This window comes from Mercenaria mercenaria, chromosome 2 (assembly GCF_021730395.1).
Source record: "Mercenaria mercenaria strain notata chromosome 2, MADL_Memer_1, whole genome shotgun sequence".
NCBI lineage: Eukaryota > Metazoa > Mollusca > Bivalvia > Venerida > Veneridae > Mercenaria > Mercenaria mercenaria.
The window spans coordinates 17,875,187-17,891,345 of NC_069362.1; the positions used below are offsets into that span (position 1 = coordinate 17,875,187).

Sequence of the window (16,159 nt, forward strand, 5' to 3'; positions counted from 1 at the left end):
TTGTCTAGAGGTCCAATCACTGTACCCCAAGCCACTGCCCTGAAGTTATCTACATTTTATAACCAACAAGCGAAATCCACGTTACTTCACATACACTGTACATAATTCCCTGCTGAATCTAAGATGACGCTAAATATTTCGGAGCCACAATAACATCCAATCTCTCCAGGATAACCTATATAAATAACCACCAAAAAAGCCAACTCTCCATGGCAGTCATCAGCAGGAACAATTGCACAAGGCCACACAGTGCCAAAGAAACAGCCTACAAGATATACGCCCTTCCACTGTGCAGTATGCTTCCACAGTGATGTCCCCCTATACTGACAGTCACATCAGCCAGTTGAAGATGATTTAGCAAAGAGTTGCAACGTTTGTCAAAATTTACTACCAAGGAATAAACTCGGTGTCAGATATGCACCATGAACTCTAGTGGGACATACTTCAGCACAGATGCAGCATGTCCAGAATAATCATGCTGTACAAAATCAAGCTCAGTCTTGATGATGTTATTCCAGATCCGACCCTGCAGCAATCTAAATCTGCCAGAATCCACAACTAGCAGCTCAACCAAATCTGCAGCAAATCTGCTTATCAACAAAGCTACTTTCCTGCCACTGTTGTCCTTAGGAACAGCCTGCCCCAACATGCCATAAATCAATTGACGCTGAAAGGCATTTTCAAAGTTGTTGTGGTTTGAGGAGGAACAGGAGAGTAAACAAGAGGGTGCCAGGTGTGACAGTCACAATTTAGGGTATACATTATGCGTAGAACTTCACAGATTATCAGTTGTGATGCTAAATGTTCATAAAAGAGTAAAGTATTGCAACCACTGTGACAAAGAACTGCACCTCTTTCATTTCCAGCCGTATCCCATTGGTAGGGGAATTTCCTCTCATTTGAAGAAAAAGGAAAAATGGATTATTTGATAAGCAAGTTCTATTTTTTATATTAAAGAATGTTACATTACAGAAGAAAATAGTTCAAAAGGCATGTGGCCTTGTCTTTTAAATGTAAACAACTGAACATGTACATATATTATATATTATGACTTTTAGCTGGAGATGTATTTAAAATATTCATATTTATATAAAGTACTGTATCTGTGGGATTTTTATACAAAAACAAACAAACAAAAAATGCTAGGACTCGGATTCTCTTTTTTTCTGGTGTAATATGTCACAGTACTGCACATCATTAGGATATCCCACATCATTAGGACCCCCAACTCTCATACAGTTCATACTTAACCATTTTTCATGAAATTGTCAATTGTATATTTTCAGATACAAAGCAATACTTGATGGAATCTTTAAAGCAAAAGGCAGTGCAGACTTCATACAGCAGCTTCAGATATTTGTGGAAGCTTGTAATTACTTTCTTTCATTTCTTGTATTTATGACCTTAAACCTTTACCATTGAACATTACTTTTTTATGTATTGAGTTGAAAATAGTTGCTCAATGTCTTGCATGTATTGTCATATTGTATTAAATTTCCCAAAAAAAGCATGGCAGTTCAAAAAGTAGAATAAGGAATAATAATAAAACAGAATTTTTAAAGGATGATAACTTTGGTTAAATTGTGGCTGCCATATTTTTTTATATGAACATAAAATGTATTTATTTTTCTTTCACAATTTCAGTAATTGTTATCTCAAATATTTGAATATTTAATCAAGATACGATGCAGTGGATATTAATATGTTACCTCTGTTTATGTTTTGATAATGCATGTTCATGTGCAACATTGGAAGTAGTGCTTTTTAAACTGCTGAATGTTTTATATGATATTTTATGTTTATACAGCTGCTTTATCAGTTTCTAACAAAAAATTAAAATCTTTGTGAAACTTGAAAAAAACGTAGTAAATATGGCTGTATATGTAATACTGTTCAGTAGAGATCTTTGAACTCCTAATCATATGAGGTGTATATTCATTACTTCAACAAATCTCTTGCATGTTGAGTCTGTGTTGTAAGTTTAAAGATGGAGAGATGGAGTATTGGATTTCCAGCATAGGCAAATGTTTACTAAGATAAATGACAGATGAGTCAGTCTGTGTTTCATTTGTTGAAGTTGTCAGTTGCTTGTGGAGATCAAGACAAAGTTAATGCTTGGGGTCCAGGAGTAATCTGCAGGTAATATGACAATGTAACTGAAAGTGGTCTTAGATCTAGCTAGCATATACAAATGTACTGTGAAATCATAAATTTTTGAAAGTTGGTATCCATTATTTCATATCCCCGAGAGTTACCTGTTTTGGTCAAAAGTGTGGAATTTCATTCCCATGAAATAAACTGGTTGCATGGTAGTGACCCTACCTTATTTTTCAGTGTTGAATGAAGTTGTAAGCCTCGTGATATCCAGACAGTTACTGAGTGACTTCTGTGTACATTTACTGCAACTTGAAGATGGTATTGCCAAACAGGTTGCACACTTCACACTGGAGAAGGTTCAAGCAAGAGTCATCTCATTTGAAGAGCAGGTAGAGTGTTTATCTCCTGTTTAGTTCATGAATGAAACACAATGACTTAGAACAATAAAAACAGTATCTGATGCTTTATCTTGTTTAGATTTACTTGCCTCTGTTGGATTAGGGGTACGGTATATACATTTGCCTGTTACTGTATTGGTGTGTATGTATTATGTACAACATTCAGAATATCTTTTGTCTCAAACTAGGTTCAGTCTTCCAGACAATGTCTTTGTTCTAAAAAATTAATTTCCCTATGCAAAGTATATACGGAGAGCTATCTTTCTCATTTTTAGCTCCTCTGATTTTTTGAAAAAAAAAAAGATGAGTTCTTGTCATCACTTGATCAGCGTAGGCATCTGCATTGTCTGGTTAAGTTTTATGTTTTGGTCAGCTTTTCTCCTAAACTATCAAAGCTATTGCTTTAAAACTTGCAACACTTGTTCACCATCAAAAGCCGACTCTGTACAGCAAGAAACATAACTCCATCCTGCTTTTTGCAAAAATTATGGCCCCTTCTGGACTTAGAAAATATCAGATTTCTCGGTTAAGTTTTGCGTTTTGGTCAACTTTTCTCCTTAATGGTCAAAGCTATTGCTTTAAAACTTGGAGCAGTTATTCGCCACTAAAAGCTGATTTTGCACAGCAAGTACTGTAACTCTACATTGCTTTTTGGCAAGAATTATGGCCCCTTTTGGACTGAGAAAATCATGGGTTTGACAATATTTCTATTATACAGAGACAAAAAAATCAGATGAGTGTCTGCACCTGCATGGCAGTGATCTTGTTACATTTGTGTGTAGGGGTTGGCTAAAAGTTTTGATGCAATTTCACTTTGTTATTTCTTGATGACTTTGCTTCAGACTGAAATCAGTTGTTCATAATAATTTCTCTCATCTTATGACATAAGGACCATAATTTTAGCACCAATATTTAATGAATAATGCTTTCTTTTTACTTAAAATTTCTGTTTAAAATCACATTATCTTGGTTATTACTAAAGGATTTGATTCAGACTTAAGATAGTTATTTCACATCTGTACTAGTTAATTGTGCTGTCTCCACATAGAGCTTTTGTTTCTCAAAAGATTCGAATTGGTCAGCCAAAGATGTAGTTTTCAACTACTCTATCATTTATATGCAGTATGCAAAATGAAAAAATAGTTGACCCATACCCTGCTAAATTTCTATAATGAACTTGTCCATCTTTCAATTTGGGCAGTACCATTAACTGTTAAAAGGGGTGCTTACCTAAAAGATACAAACTGAATAGCGAACAGTGCAGAATCACTTGCTGCCAGTAGGCAAAGGGTTAACTGTATTTAGTGAAGTCATACCTTATTTCTTCTCAGAGGCCACTCAGAAAAGTCTCATGTTTGAGGCTTGTTTCAATCTTCCACAGAAACAATGTTACAAAATTTGCAAGAAAATGGCAAGGCGGACAGTTTTAAGTTTACAAATATTCCAATCATGTCATTTATGATGTCAATATTAACAGTGTATTGTTACAGGTAGCTGCAATCAGACAACACCTGGCAGATATATACGAGAGGGAAGGTTCCTGGAAGGAAGCAGCTAATATACTTGTAGGAATCCCATTGGAAACTGGACAAAAGTAAGAGGATTCTCTTTTAATAATGAGCCGTTTTTGGTTTGGGAAGCCACCTAACTTTGGATTCTGTTACAAACCTCTGTTCCCTGTTACAAGAAGTTACAGTGCCCAAAATCAATAGGGAGAGTGTAGATCTATGGATCTTTTAGTCGTGAGTTAGATCACAGTGCAAGGGGTTTGTTCTTGTGGATGATTTGAGAGAAGCCATTGTATTGGAAGTAATTTGTCCTCCATCTCATACTTGTGGAGAAGTTGACAGTTACTTGCAGAGAACAGTTTAGTCCTGGAACAGAATGCAGAAACACGAGTCAGGCAAATTGCCTGCTATTACGTAACTGAAATATTATTGAAAACTGGTGCTTAGCCCCCAAAAAACAGACAACATGCCTTTTCAACAAAATGGGCAATTATCATGTCTAAATTTTCCAACTTGAAAGATCAAAGGCCTCTTCCTATTTTCCTGCTGAGAAGCCCTGATGAACTTTCTACATGAGATTGAGGCCAAATTGCTTACACATAATTTTCTTAAGTCAATAATTTGACAAAAAGAACATTCCCTCACCTTGAATTTAAACTTTACACTACCTTATTTGAAGTCTTGCTATACCCAGAAATTTGTTTTAATTTCGGAATTTTCCATACAATTTCATTTGTGTTACGTTGTAACATTATTATTTCATAATTTGACATTTTAGGCAATATACCACAGATTATAAACTAGAGACCTACTTGAAGATTGCTCGCTTATATTTAGAGGATTCAGACCCAGTTCAAGCAGAGGCTTACATTAACCGTGCATCATTGTTACAGACAGACTCACAGAACCATGAACTACAGATACATTATAAGGTAAAGTCTGAACAGACTATAGAGGAGTTACTGCAGTCTTACATTGATAAATGCAACACTGTCAGAGGGTAAATATTCAATGTAAAGTGTATATGAATGTCAAGTTAGTGTGGAAATTTATCCTCCAGTGTACCTGTATATATAGATATATCTTTATGCATTTAAAATTTTCACTGCTTAACAAGATCACTCTTTTAGTATGTAACTTTAGTATTCACAGGATAGAGTCACTTAAGGAGCCTCATGCATAATTTGAGGGGTGCTTATTGCACTTGCCTATATTAGAAAGAGAAGTATTTAATATACTAGCATATTTTTGTATTTAAATTAAAACAGTTTTTCTAGAATTCTTCTGAAAAACTTCTCTTTTGATTTCAACCAGACTTAATTTTTGTCTCAGGATGGTCATTTAGACCCAAGGGTCAGGAGATTCGTTGATCATTGTATGTGTTCCTATCTGGTGTTCGCTCAATTTGGTACAAACACACACAAAAACATCCATCATAGTAAACATTATTATGTCTCCCACACCACTATGTGGTGGGAGACATATTGATTTACTCCTGTCTGTCTGTCTGTGTGTCCGTCCATCTGTCAGAAATCTTGTCCGCAAGTCGAACATTTCTCATCCAATCTTCACCAAACTTATGGCCCTTGAATTACCAATAGGCCGCTTACTCCAACACTTACTCCAAAACTATTAAAGGTATATTTTCTGTGAGTAAACAGTATATAAAGACAGACTTATTATTCAGATGATTAGGCAGTTGTGGGAGACATGCGCTTTTCTCAAAAGCAGCTCTAGTTTATCACTGTTTTCCATAGTAGTATATGTGATATTGACATATTATTCGAATATTTTGACATTAATGTTTCATCTCGCAATTTCGGTCACAAAATAGGTTTAAAAATTGAAAGGTCACAGTTGCCTGAAACCATCGACTCGGTGTCAAATTTTTAAAACTACTGTTATTTTTGCATCCAATATCTTAAAATTATGAAATTTTTAACATAAGATTTTGGTAATAAGTATTGTTAATATTCTATTTCTATATCTTTGTAAAAGGGGCCTGCATGATGGCCAAGTGGTATTAAGGTTGCTGAAGTCGTCACACGCACTTGCCCCATTGTGATGATGGGAGTCGTCAGCCTTCTCATGGTTACTTGAATTACTTACATGTGCGGAAGCCAGTCCAGGCAGGTCTAATCAAAGTCGGTAGGATTCTCAAACCAGGTGTCCCGGCAGCTGTTGATATTGATAAATAATTACATGGAAAGTAGGGCACTGGCTATTCTCTTTCTCACTATCCAAAAGCTATGAATGTTCTCATAAATGAACTTAAAATTATTGGTCGGAGTGCGTAATTAAAACCACAACGAAACTAATATTAAATATACTGGTTAAAAATGTGTTCTAAAATAGATGATAATGCAAACTTTTTTACTATTTTTATATTCTCTCTAACAGCTAAGTGCTATGCAAGAGTCCTAGATTTCCGTAGAAAGTTTATTGAGGCCGCGGTGAGGTACAATGAGTTGTCATATAAAAGTATTATTGCAGAGGAGGAGAGGATTACGGCATTGAAAAATGCTCTCATCTGTACCGTTCTAGCTTCAGCAGGTTTGTATCTATAAATAGACGCAAATTTTGACCAGCATTTGATTTCTTTTCTACTTAATGAGAGGAAAAAGTGTAGATGGTTTAGCTTTGGATAGGCTAGTTGTCCATACTACCATCATTTTATGTGAAGTTTTGGCACAGAGGCATGGAGAGAAATGTTAGCCAGTTTTGTTTGAAATGTTTGTGAAAATGGCATGACATTAAACATTAGGTAAGACAGATTATTTTACATGTCTGCCAGTTTCAGATGGGTTTTCCCCAACCTTTAGGGCAGTGCAGAAATGAAACTTCCTTAACACGCAGGTTCTCGTTGAATTCCCCTGCTGTCTTTCATGTATGATCATTGTAATGTTTTCATCCATCTTATGTGGCTTGAGTCTTATACACTGATAGCTATTTCACATTCATCTAGCTCTTTTTGTTGTCAAAATGATACTAAATTTATAGATGAGAGGACTTTGACGTACATTGTACTTTACTGTACTAGAATGTTACAACTTTAAAGTTTTCATTATATTGCAATAAAGAATAAAAAACAATAAATAAAATAAGACAATTTAAATTGTGAAAAATAAGGGATAGAATTTAATTTACTTTTGCACTCAAACAATTTTTGCAGTCACAAGAAATTTCAAATGGACAAAATATAACATCTGACTTGCAATGTAGATTGATTTTACATTTAAATAAAAAATTAAGTTCATGCTCTTGTTGATTTAAAAGTAAACAATATATGTACGTTCACACAAGCCCCCATCACTGTTGTCATGGTTAAGTGACTGCCATATATAGAACTGAAATATTGTTGAAAAATGACATGAAACTTAATAAAAAATGTTTTATCCAGACAAACTTGAGAGAACATTTTCTGCAGTACCATGAAAATATGATACAAGGTTAGCCCTTATCATGCTGGGCATGATTGATTCTGCCTTTGCGACCAGTGTAGATCTTGATCAGCCTGCACATCCGTACAGTCTGATCAAGATCTGCACTGTTCGCCATTCAGTCAGTATCTTTATGGTAAGTACCCCTTTTAACAGTTAATGGTACTATCCAAATTGAAAGATGGACAAGTTCATTATAGAAATCTAGCAGGGTAAGGGTTAATCATGTATCCTCTTTGCTCTGATTTATCAGCATTTCATGATATATTTTGGCCTGTCATTTTTTGTTTCAGGACAACAAAGGTCTAGAATGCTGGCCACTCTGTTTAAAGATGAAAGGTGTCAGAAATTACCAGCATACAATATCCTAGAGAAAATGTAAGCTTTGGAGTATTAAGCAAAATATGTGTGGTTTTAGTTAAGAGATGGAGCATGGCGTCCATGCAGACTTTAAACACAACCATGTAATACATGTAATATTTCATACCAAAGATAGTATGTCAGAGATTATTTATCATCATTGATATCTTTGTATGTGGGCAACCTTTCAGTTTCTTGCTAGGAGTAATCCATTTAAATTATCTATAAATGTAATCTATCAAAAACAGCTATCTAGTGTGAGTAATTGAAGCTAACAGAACTTGTTCTGTAGTCAGTTCAGATTGATAAATCTAAACTGGATTTAAATTGACTATTACAATATATTTTACTTTTCAGGTATTTGGATAGAATCATACGCAGTAGTGAGCTGGAGGAATTTGCTGCTTTGTTACAGCCACATCAGAAAGCAGTCACATCTGATGGTACGCTATACATATTGTTTGATTTATCTTGGCATTCAGAAATATACTGTTATAGGGATAACGCATGTCTTTTCCTGTTATAACATCTGCAGAATCCTGGGGGTACAAACAATTCTCGAGGGATTCTGAAGATGTTATAGCATGAATGTGCTGTAATGCTATTCTAGCATAAAATGCGTAAAAACTAATAAATGAATATATTGTCCATCAACATCATTAATTTTCATGAAATGCATGGGAATGTCAGCGTTTTTCACGTTGACGTCATTTTCTTTTGAATGATCTGATTTGGGGCTGTAATATGTTAACATGAATGTACATAGATAAAAATGTGTTTCAACAGCACGCGAGCGCAAGAATCTCTCTGTTAATACATGTTTTCTCTCCTGTTATAACACCACCGAAAAGTGACAATAACAGCAGTTTTATGCCAGAATACACATTGATAATAATTATATAGGTTACATAAAAGACTTAAATGGATATTTACAGATATTTAGTTATCAATGGCTTCTGCAGTGTGGAGCTTTCTTATTGAATTCAATAGGTCGAGCACAATAACATGTCTAAGGTCATAGTCCATAACCTCTTCTTCATCTTGGTTAGTTCTTAATTATTTGCCCTAAGTAATTAGGTTAATTGATCACCATATATGACTGAATTTTTTTCCCCCCAAAATTAAACAAATCTGAAGTATGCATACAAATTCTGTGGTTAAAAGATGGATACCTGAGACATATAAATGAAAGGACCTAAACTTCTAAACATTTACGTCTTGATGTGTCAAACAAAAAGTGTGTTCCTAAAATAAGGACATTGCATATATTGAACCATTAATGTTATATTAGGTTAACACTTAGAGAAAAATGTAAGTATCATTTTTAGGTTAAATTTTGATTATCTTGAAGTAAAATGCCCGGTGCCTTGGAATTAGAGATAAAGAGTTTCAAGTTATAGCTCTTAACCCAGTCAGTCACAAACAGTGCTTCAGTAGTTTGAATGGTTTAGAATACTTTGTCTCAGTGTTGAACATTTGGATATTCATTTTCACTGGCAAGACTGTCTGTTAAAGTAAACGTTGTTATTTCAGTGGTAGTATTTTGTAAATAGTGCTTCTTTTATGTTATGTTTTACATTTGTCTTTATTTTTCTACCCAAGCAAAATAAGTTTACATTGATAGACCAGGTAGAGATTATGTTTGTTTCTGCGTTTCAGGATCAACAATATTAGCTAGAGCAGTGATAGAACATAACTTATTGTCTGCCAGTAAACTGTATAACAATATTTCATTTCCTGAACTTGGTTCTCTGCTAGAAATACCACCTGCTAAAGTGAGTAAAATTTGTAACTTTGAATTTTTAAAAAAAATTCTCTTCTTGTTAATTTACTGGTATAAATGACAAGAGTTTTCTTCATTAACACAAGGCATGCAAGCTAGTTCAATAAGGCAATTTTATGTACTGTAAAATTGTTTTGAGTAATATTTTGCTTTATTGGTAATCTACTGTATGCATAAAAATCAGTACTCGGGTGTTGGGGGGTGGGGTGGGAATACTGTTATTCTGTTATTATTTTACTAAGTTCTTAAGTTGGCCATGATACACTGCGATTTACTACCTTACAAACCAATTTGGAAAATTGATAACTTGCAGCCTTGTGAAAACATCAGAATATATAGTAGTTCAACTTCAATCAGGGGTCCTGAAATAAGCTGTCCGAGTTGTCCGATTCGTGGATTCCTCGGTCCGGACAAGCAGTTTTTAGAAGCTGGCTTGTCCAGGGACAAGTAAAATTTCCGTGGAAAACATTTTATAAAAACGAAAATAATCTGCGTCATCTGTGATTTCCGCATGCCTAAAGGCAATATCTAATCTGTTTGTGATCATTTATGACCCTTAAATCATCAAAACAAAAATGTATGCAGCCATTTATAGACACGTGGACTGGTTTACTACATTTAATGATCATTATTGGAAAATTAAACCGTGAAGTTGAAAATGAGTGCCAGTCTGGGGATTCCCGTTATCTACTTTCATTTTTGATTTTCAGAAAATCCATTAGCTAGGTTACGCTATGTAAAAAAGTTTAGTAGCCAAAATTTGTGGCTTAATTTTTCGAGTCGATTGTTTTGACATTTAACAACTCGGACAGCTTATTTCACAGGCTGGTAACATTGCCCGATCGGGCTTATGACACAAAAAGTAATATTTCTTGAAAAATAATGAAGATATTTCTTTCAAACTTAGTCCATTTGTTAAGCATAACAAATGATACAAATTAGAATAAAAATAACTTGGTTGCCTTCAGTTTTGGTAGAATTATTTCCCCTTTTCAGATTTTTATGACGCATTATCTTTGAAGTCAAAAAAAAAACAATGTTCTAATGCTAAGTTTAAAACAAAAAAGGGTTATATGGCTTTCTAATGCTCTAAATTATTGCGCTAGTACATGAATGTAAACATTTTACTCTGCTTTCACTTACAACATTATAGAAAAATGTTAGTCCTAAAAAAATTGCTCATACATCTGCACTAGAAACAAAGTATTTACCCTAAATATATAGAATAAAGGTATTGGCGCACAAGTTTGGAGCACTAAAAAGCCATTGAACCCTTTTCTGTTTTAAACATTGCATTAAAACATAATATTTTGGACTTCAAAAATTATGCATCATAAAAATCTGAAAAAGGGAAGTAATTCTAACAAAACTGAAGGCAACAAAGTTATTTCTATCTTGATAAGCATTATATGTAATGCTTAATAAATGGACCAAGTTTGAAAGAAATTTCTTCATTATTTGTCAAGAAATATTACTTTTTGTGTCATAAGCCCGATCGGGCAATGTTACCAGCCTGTTTCAGGACCCCTGAAAGACCAGTGCAGTATTCAGTGAGGGTAGAAGTTCTAGGCATACTGAGATTATTTTTGTCAATGGCATGTGTTCGAGTGTTGTTAATTATTCTCTACTCACTAAACTTGCTAGTCATAACATATTTTCAAGTGGATGTTCTAGTCACTAAGCTTGCTAGTTATAACATATTTTCAAAAGGATGGTTCTAGTCATAACATAAAAACTTTATATAAGTTAAAATAGAAGTCAACAGAAGTGTATGTTTATATTATTTGTTTATTCAGTAATGATAATGCTGATCCTTTCCTTTTTAAACTAAAAAGTACGGACAAGTTCTTCTTTGGTACGGACAAGTGGATTTGTGGGTCCAACTTGTCCGTGGACAAGTAGACTCTGAAAATATTTCAGGACCCCTGGTCAATGCACAGCTGAATTACAGTAAAACTTGCTTATCGTGAACTCTGTATATTTAAATGAAAACATTTAGATATAATGAACTCAGATATTGCAAAAACAAGTTATAAGGAACACATTTCTATGTCCTAACATGACTATTCATTCATTTATAACAAACTTAGTCCGTAGTTTCAAGATTTACTACCAGTGGTAACACACTAAAGTGTGCAAACTTAGAAATTCTTAACTTAATGTATGATTACATTATTTTTATTTTATGATCAGTTCATGTATAGTTTGAATAATAACAACCTTTTATTTAAACACCTTTATCTCTAACATGCAGTAGTAGGTGAGAAAAATATGTAGTCACCTTTCATCATCATTGTGGGACAGAGTGCCTAACAGCACAATTATGATAAGCATACCGGTATATTTTAACTACGTACGAGAAGGCTGCTGTTACATGAATGTACATCTTACAATGGTCATGTGTTTTCATGTTAAATGGATAATCATCTGAATACAAATTCCAAATTTATCAAAGCAGTTAGTTCCCTTGACAATTGATAATTAAACAAAAGTTATCAGTTATCACCAATACTGAAAAACTGAATTGGAAGGAAAAGTAAAAATTATATCAACGATAGATCAATATAAAATCTATCAATAAATGAATATAAATATGTAAGTACATTTTATTCTGATAAAAGAGCAATCAGACACATAAACAAAGGCTCAATCACAGTTTTGCAAGTGCTATAAAGCAGATGTTTGTTTTACAGTTCACTTCGCTATATATAGATAAAGGGTACCTGGGATATAAGAAACCCTTTTTGTGCCCCCACCGAGTTCCTTCTAAGCAAGTTTTACTGTTTGTCTAAAGTCATTTTATTTTGTGAAGATCTTCAGGGTAAGTGCGATAAGAAATCCAGATGGCAAAGAGATTAATTGGTCGTCTTTACATATTTGTTGGTTAGAGTATAAATATTGATTTTTAGCTCGACTATTCGAAGAATAGGGGAGCTATCCTACTCGCCCCGGCGTGAGCCCGAGCGTTAGCATGAGCGTCACACAAATGTTAAAGTTTGCGTACCACCCCAAATATTTTCAAAGTCCATTGAGATATTGCTTTCATATTTTGCATACTTGTTAACCATCATGACCCCAGTCTGTAAAAAGGAGGAGGTCACTCTATCAAGCATTTTGACTGAATTATGGCCCCTTTTCGACTTAGAGTAAATGTTAAAGTTTGCGTACCACCCCAAATATTTTCAAAGTCAATTGAGATATTGCTTTGATATTTTACATACTTGTTTACCATCATGACCCCAGTCTGTAAAAAGGAGGAGGCAACTCTATCAAGCATTTTGACTGAATTATGGCCCCTTTTCGACTTAGAATAAATGTTGAAGTTTGCGTACCACCCCAAATATTTTCAAAGTCCATTGAGATATTGCTGTGATATTTTGCATACTTGTTTACCATCATGACCCCAGTCTGTAAAAAGGAGGAGGTAACTCTTTCAAGCATTTTGACTGAATTATGGCCCCTTTTCGACTTAGAATATGCTTATTGTAATGTTAAAGTTTTACTCATAGCTTATATTATACTATCAAGCACTGAGAATAGATGAGCGCGCTGTCCACTGACAGCTCTTGTTGATAAAGATGCTGCTATCTGTTTTAAAATATTTGATACTACAGCGTATGTCTGGAGACATGTCACTTTAAAACGAAAGCTAAGAAGCTTTTACAGAACTTCATTTGCTTTATTAGCATGCACTACTTTCAGGCAGAGAAAATAGCTTCCCAGATGATCACTGAAGGAAGAATGAATGGTTACATAGATCAGATTGATTCCATAGTACACTTTGAATGTAAGTGTTTTACTGTACTAAGTTCTGTTTATGCTGTAATAAACTTTTGTACGAGTTGTTCTGGGAATTAAATAGATTACATTCTAAATGTAAAGATTTCTAATTTAGCATGGTCAGTTGACAAAAGTCCCCACCTGGAAAGGATGAAACAACTTATTTCCAGTTGAGCCCACTGCAGATGTCATTTAACTAGGTTACAATTTCCTTATTTTTGGCATTGAGCGATAACATGTCGGTAATGCACCAACTTTAAATAAAATTTGTATTGTATTGTATTGTAACATGAGAAATGACATAATGAGATAATGTCTGTAGGAGCACCGTGGGTCTTCCTCCACCACAAAAAACAACCAAAAACCCAAAAGCTCACAATGTCATATTTTTAGCTCGACTATTCGAAGAATAAGTAGAGCTATCCTACTCACCACGGCGTCGGCGTCACACCTTGGTTAAGTTTTTCGTACCAGTCCACATTTTGACAAAGTCTTTTGAGATAAAGCTTTGAAACTTTCAACACTTATTTACCATCACCATGGCCAGTTATAGGCAAGAGTACATAACTCCATCAAGGATTTTGGCTGAATTATGGCCCCTTTTGACTTAGAAATCATGGTTAAGTTTTTCGTACCAGTTCATATTTTGACAAAGTCTTTTAAGATAAAGCTTTGAAACTTTCAACACTTGTTTACCATCACCGTGGCCAGTTATAGGCAAGAGTACATAACTCCATCAAGTATTTTGGCTGAATTATGGCCCCTTTCGACTTAGAAATCTTGGTTAAGTTTTTCGTACCAGTTCATATTTTGACAAAGTCTTTTGAGATAAAGCTTTGAAACTTTCAACACTTGTTTACCATCACCATGTCCAATTATAGGCAAGAGCACATATCTCCATCAAGGATTTTGGCTGAATTATGGCCCTTTTTGACTTAGAAATCATGGTTAATATTTCGTACCAGTTCATATTTTGACAAAGTCTTTTGAGATAAAGCTTTGAAACTTTCAACACCTGTTTACCATCACCATATCCAGTTATAGGCAAGAGTACATAACTCCATCAAGGATTTTGGCTGAATTATGGCCCCTTTTGACTTGGATAAGTTTTTCGTACCAGTTCATATTTTTTGTAAAGTGTTTGACATATGGCTTTGAAACTTTTATCACTTGTTTAGTATAATAATCTCTGTCTGTAGGAAAGAGTACATAACTCTGTCATCTATTTTGGCTGATTTATGGCCCTTTCTGGACTTCGAAATTGGTTCTGTTTTCATACAAGTCCACCTTTTGTCAAAACTATTTGACATATGGCTTTTAAACTTTGAACACTTGTTTATCATTATGATTTCCATCTGTAGGCAAGAGTACATAACTATTTTGACTGAATTATGGCGCTTTTTGGACTTTGAAATTGGTTCATACATTGCCATTTAGTGCAAGACTTATCGAAATCAAAGAAATACAGGAACATTGTTTGTCTAATCTATTTGTTTCTTTTGTCTGAATATCTGTGGAAATATTTTAACCCCATTCTTCAGTCAATTCTTCGAATAGTCGAGCGCGCTGTCATCAGACAGCTCTTGTTTGAGGACTTTTCACCACTTCATTTGAGTGTGCGTATTTAGGCTTACAGTTCTGGATGATTGTGGCTTAGCTAAATAGAGAGAGCACAGATTTATGTATTGTAGGGTCATGTGGCAAGGTGTATTTACTCTGTGACAATTTGATACAAGACATAATATCTGAAATCATTTGTCCTCTACTTCTGGTTCCTGTGGAGAAGTTGGCAGTTTCTTGCTTAGAACAAGTTTGTACTGGTACAGAACCCAGGATCACTTGTTTTGTTAACTGCAGACCATTACAGAAGTGAACTACTTTTGAAAAATGGTGCTAAACCCAAAATAAACCAATTTACTTTCATTCATAGAAGACTATATGTAATATTTTAAAACTAGAATTGGCATGATATTTTGTCCTGTAATTGCAGCTCGGGAAACATTGCCGACCTGGGACAAACAGATACAGAGCTTGTGTTTCCAAGTGAACAACATTATTGAAAAAATAACTGTTACACAACCTGATTGGTTGTTAAGAACAATGGAAGCTCAAATGAACCAATGAAGAGCTTGTTTATAGATGCGTAGATTTTGATGTTGAAACATAGGAAATGCACACAGAAAATCAACTGAAAGTACAACTGATTGATTCTTTCTGTATTTCAAAAGTTATCAAAGTATGGTGAACTTATGAAGAAATTTATCTGAGGATGAATACACATGCTGGAAGGATTATATCAGCCATACAGTGATGCCATACCAATCATACAGTGAAATCTGTCATTACAGTGATACAGAATATAGCAGTCATACTGTGATGAAAGTGCTATAAAGCAAAAAGTGCAAAATCTACACATGTTTCCATCAAGTGAAAGGAAAATTTCTTTTCTTGTTTTGCATAAATAGTACTGTCTTGTATTGTACTGTAAATTGTTAAAATAAATGTCAAACAGTCTTAAATTTGCATCTTTATTTGATCTCATTGCTTGTTCAAGTCTGACATATTTTTGCCTCCCTGACTGACATGCACATAAACTCATAACAAAGTCACATGTACATATAATAGGGTTATTATAACAGTACTAAGCTCGATCTGGGATGCTGTATTCGGCTCGAGTGGATTTTGCCAGATCAGATCTCACGAGGTGCGCATTCGGCGAGTGTGATCCGTCCTTGCAAAATCCATGAGAGTCTAATACAAAATCCCAGATCTAGCTACTGTTGTAATGCCCTT

At 34.5% G+C, this 16,159-nt stretch overlaps 1 protein-coding gene across 1 annotated transcript in view; it reads left to right on the forward strand.

Annotated features, from left to right (window-relative positions):
• LOC123563399 (COP9 signalosome complex subunit 4-like) overlaps positions 1–15,885 on the forward strand; it is a 30,487-nt gene extending 14,602 nt beyond the window's left edge. Inside the window, exons 2-12 of the mRNA XM_053531232.1 lie at positions 1,287–1,369; positions 2,335–2,486; positions 3,986–4,089; positions 4,782–4,935; positions 5,699–5,701; positions 6,409–6,556; positions 7,737–7,821; positions 8,161–8,246; positions 9,463–9,578; positions 13,289–13,373; positions 15,357–15,885. Coding sequence (XP_053387207.1) covers positions 1,287–1,369; positions 2,335–2,486; positions 3,986–4,089; positions 4,782–4,935; positions 5,699–5,701; positions 6,409–6,556; positions 7,737–7,821; positions 8,161–8,246; positions 9,463–9,578; positions 13,289–13,373; positions 15,357–15,490 — 1,150 coding nt within the window. The 3' untranslated portion in view covers positions 15,491–15,885. The remainder of the gene's footprint in view (positions 1–1,286; positions 1,370–2,334; positions 2,487–3,985; positions 4,090–4,781; positions 4,936–5,698; positions 5,702–6,408; positions 6,557–7,736; positions 7,822–8,160; positions 8,247–9,462; positions 9,579–13,288; positions 13,374–15,356) is intronic.
• The last annotated feature ends 274 nt before the right edge of the window (positions 15,886–16,159 follow it).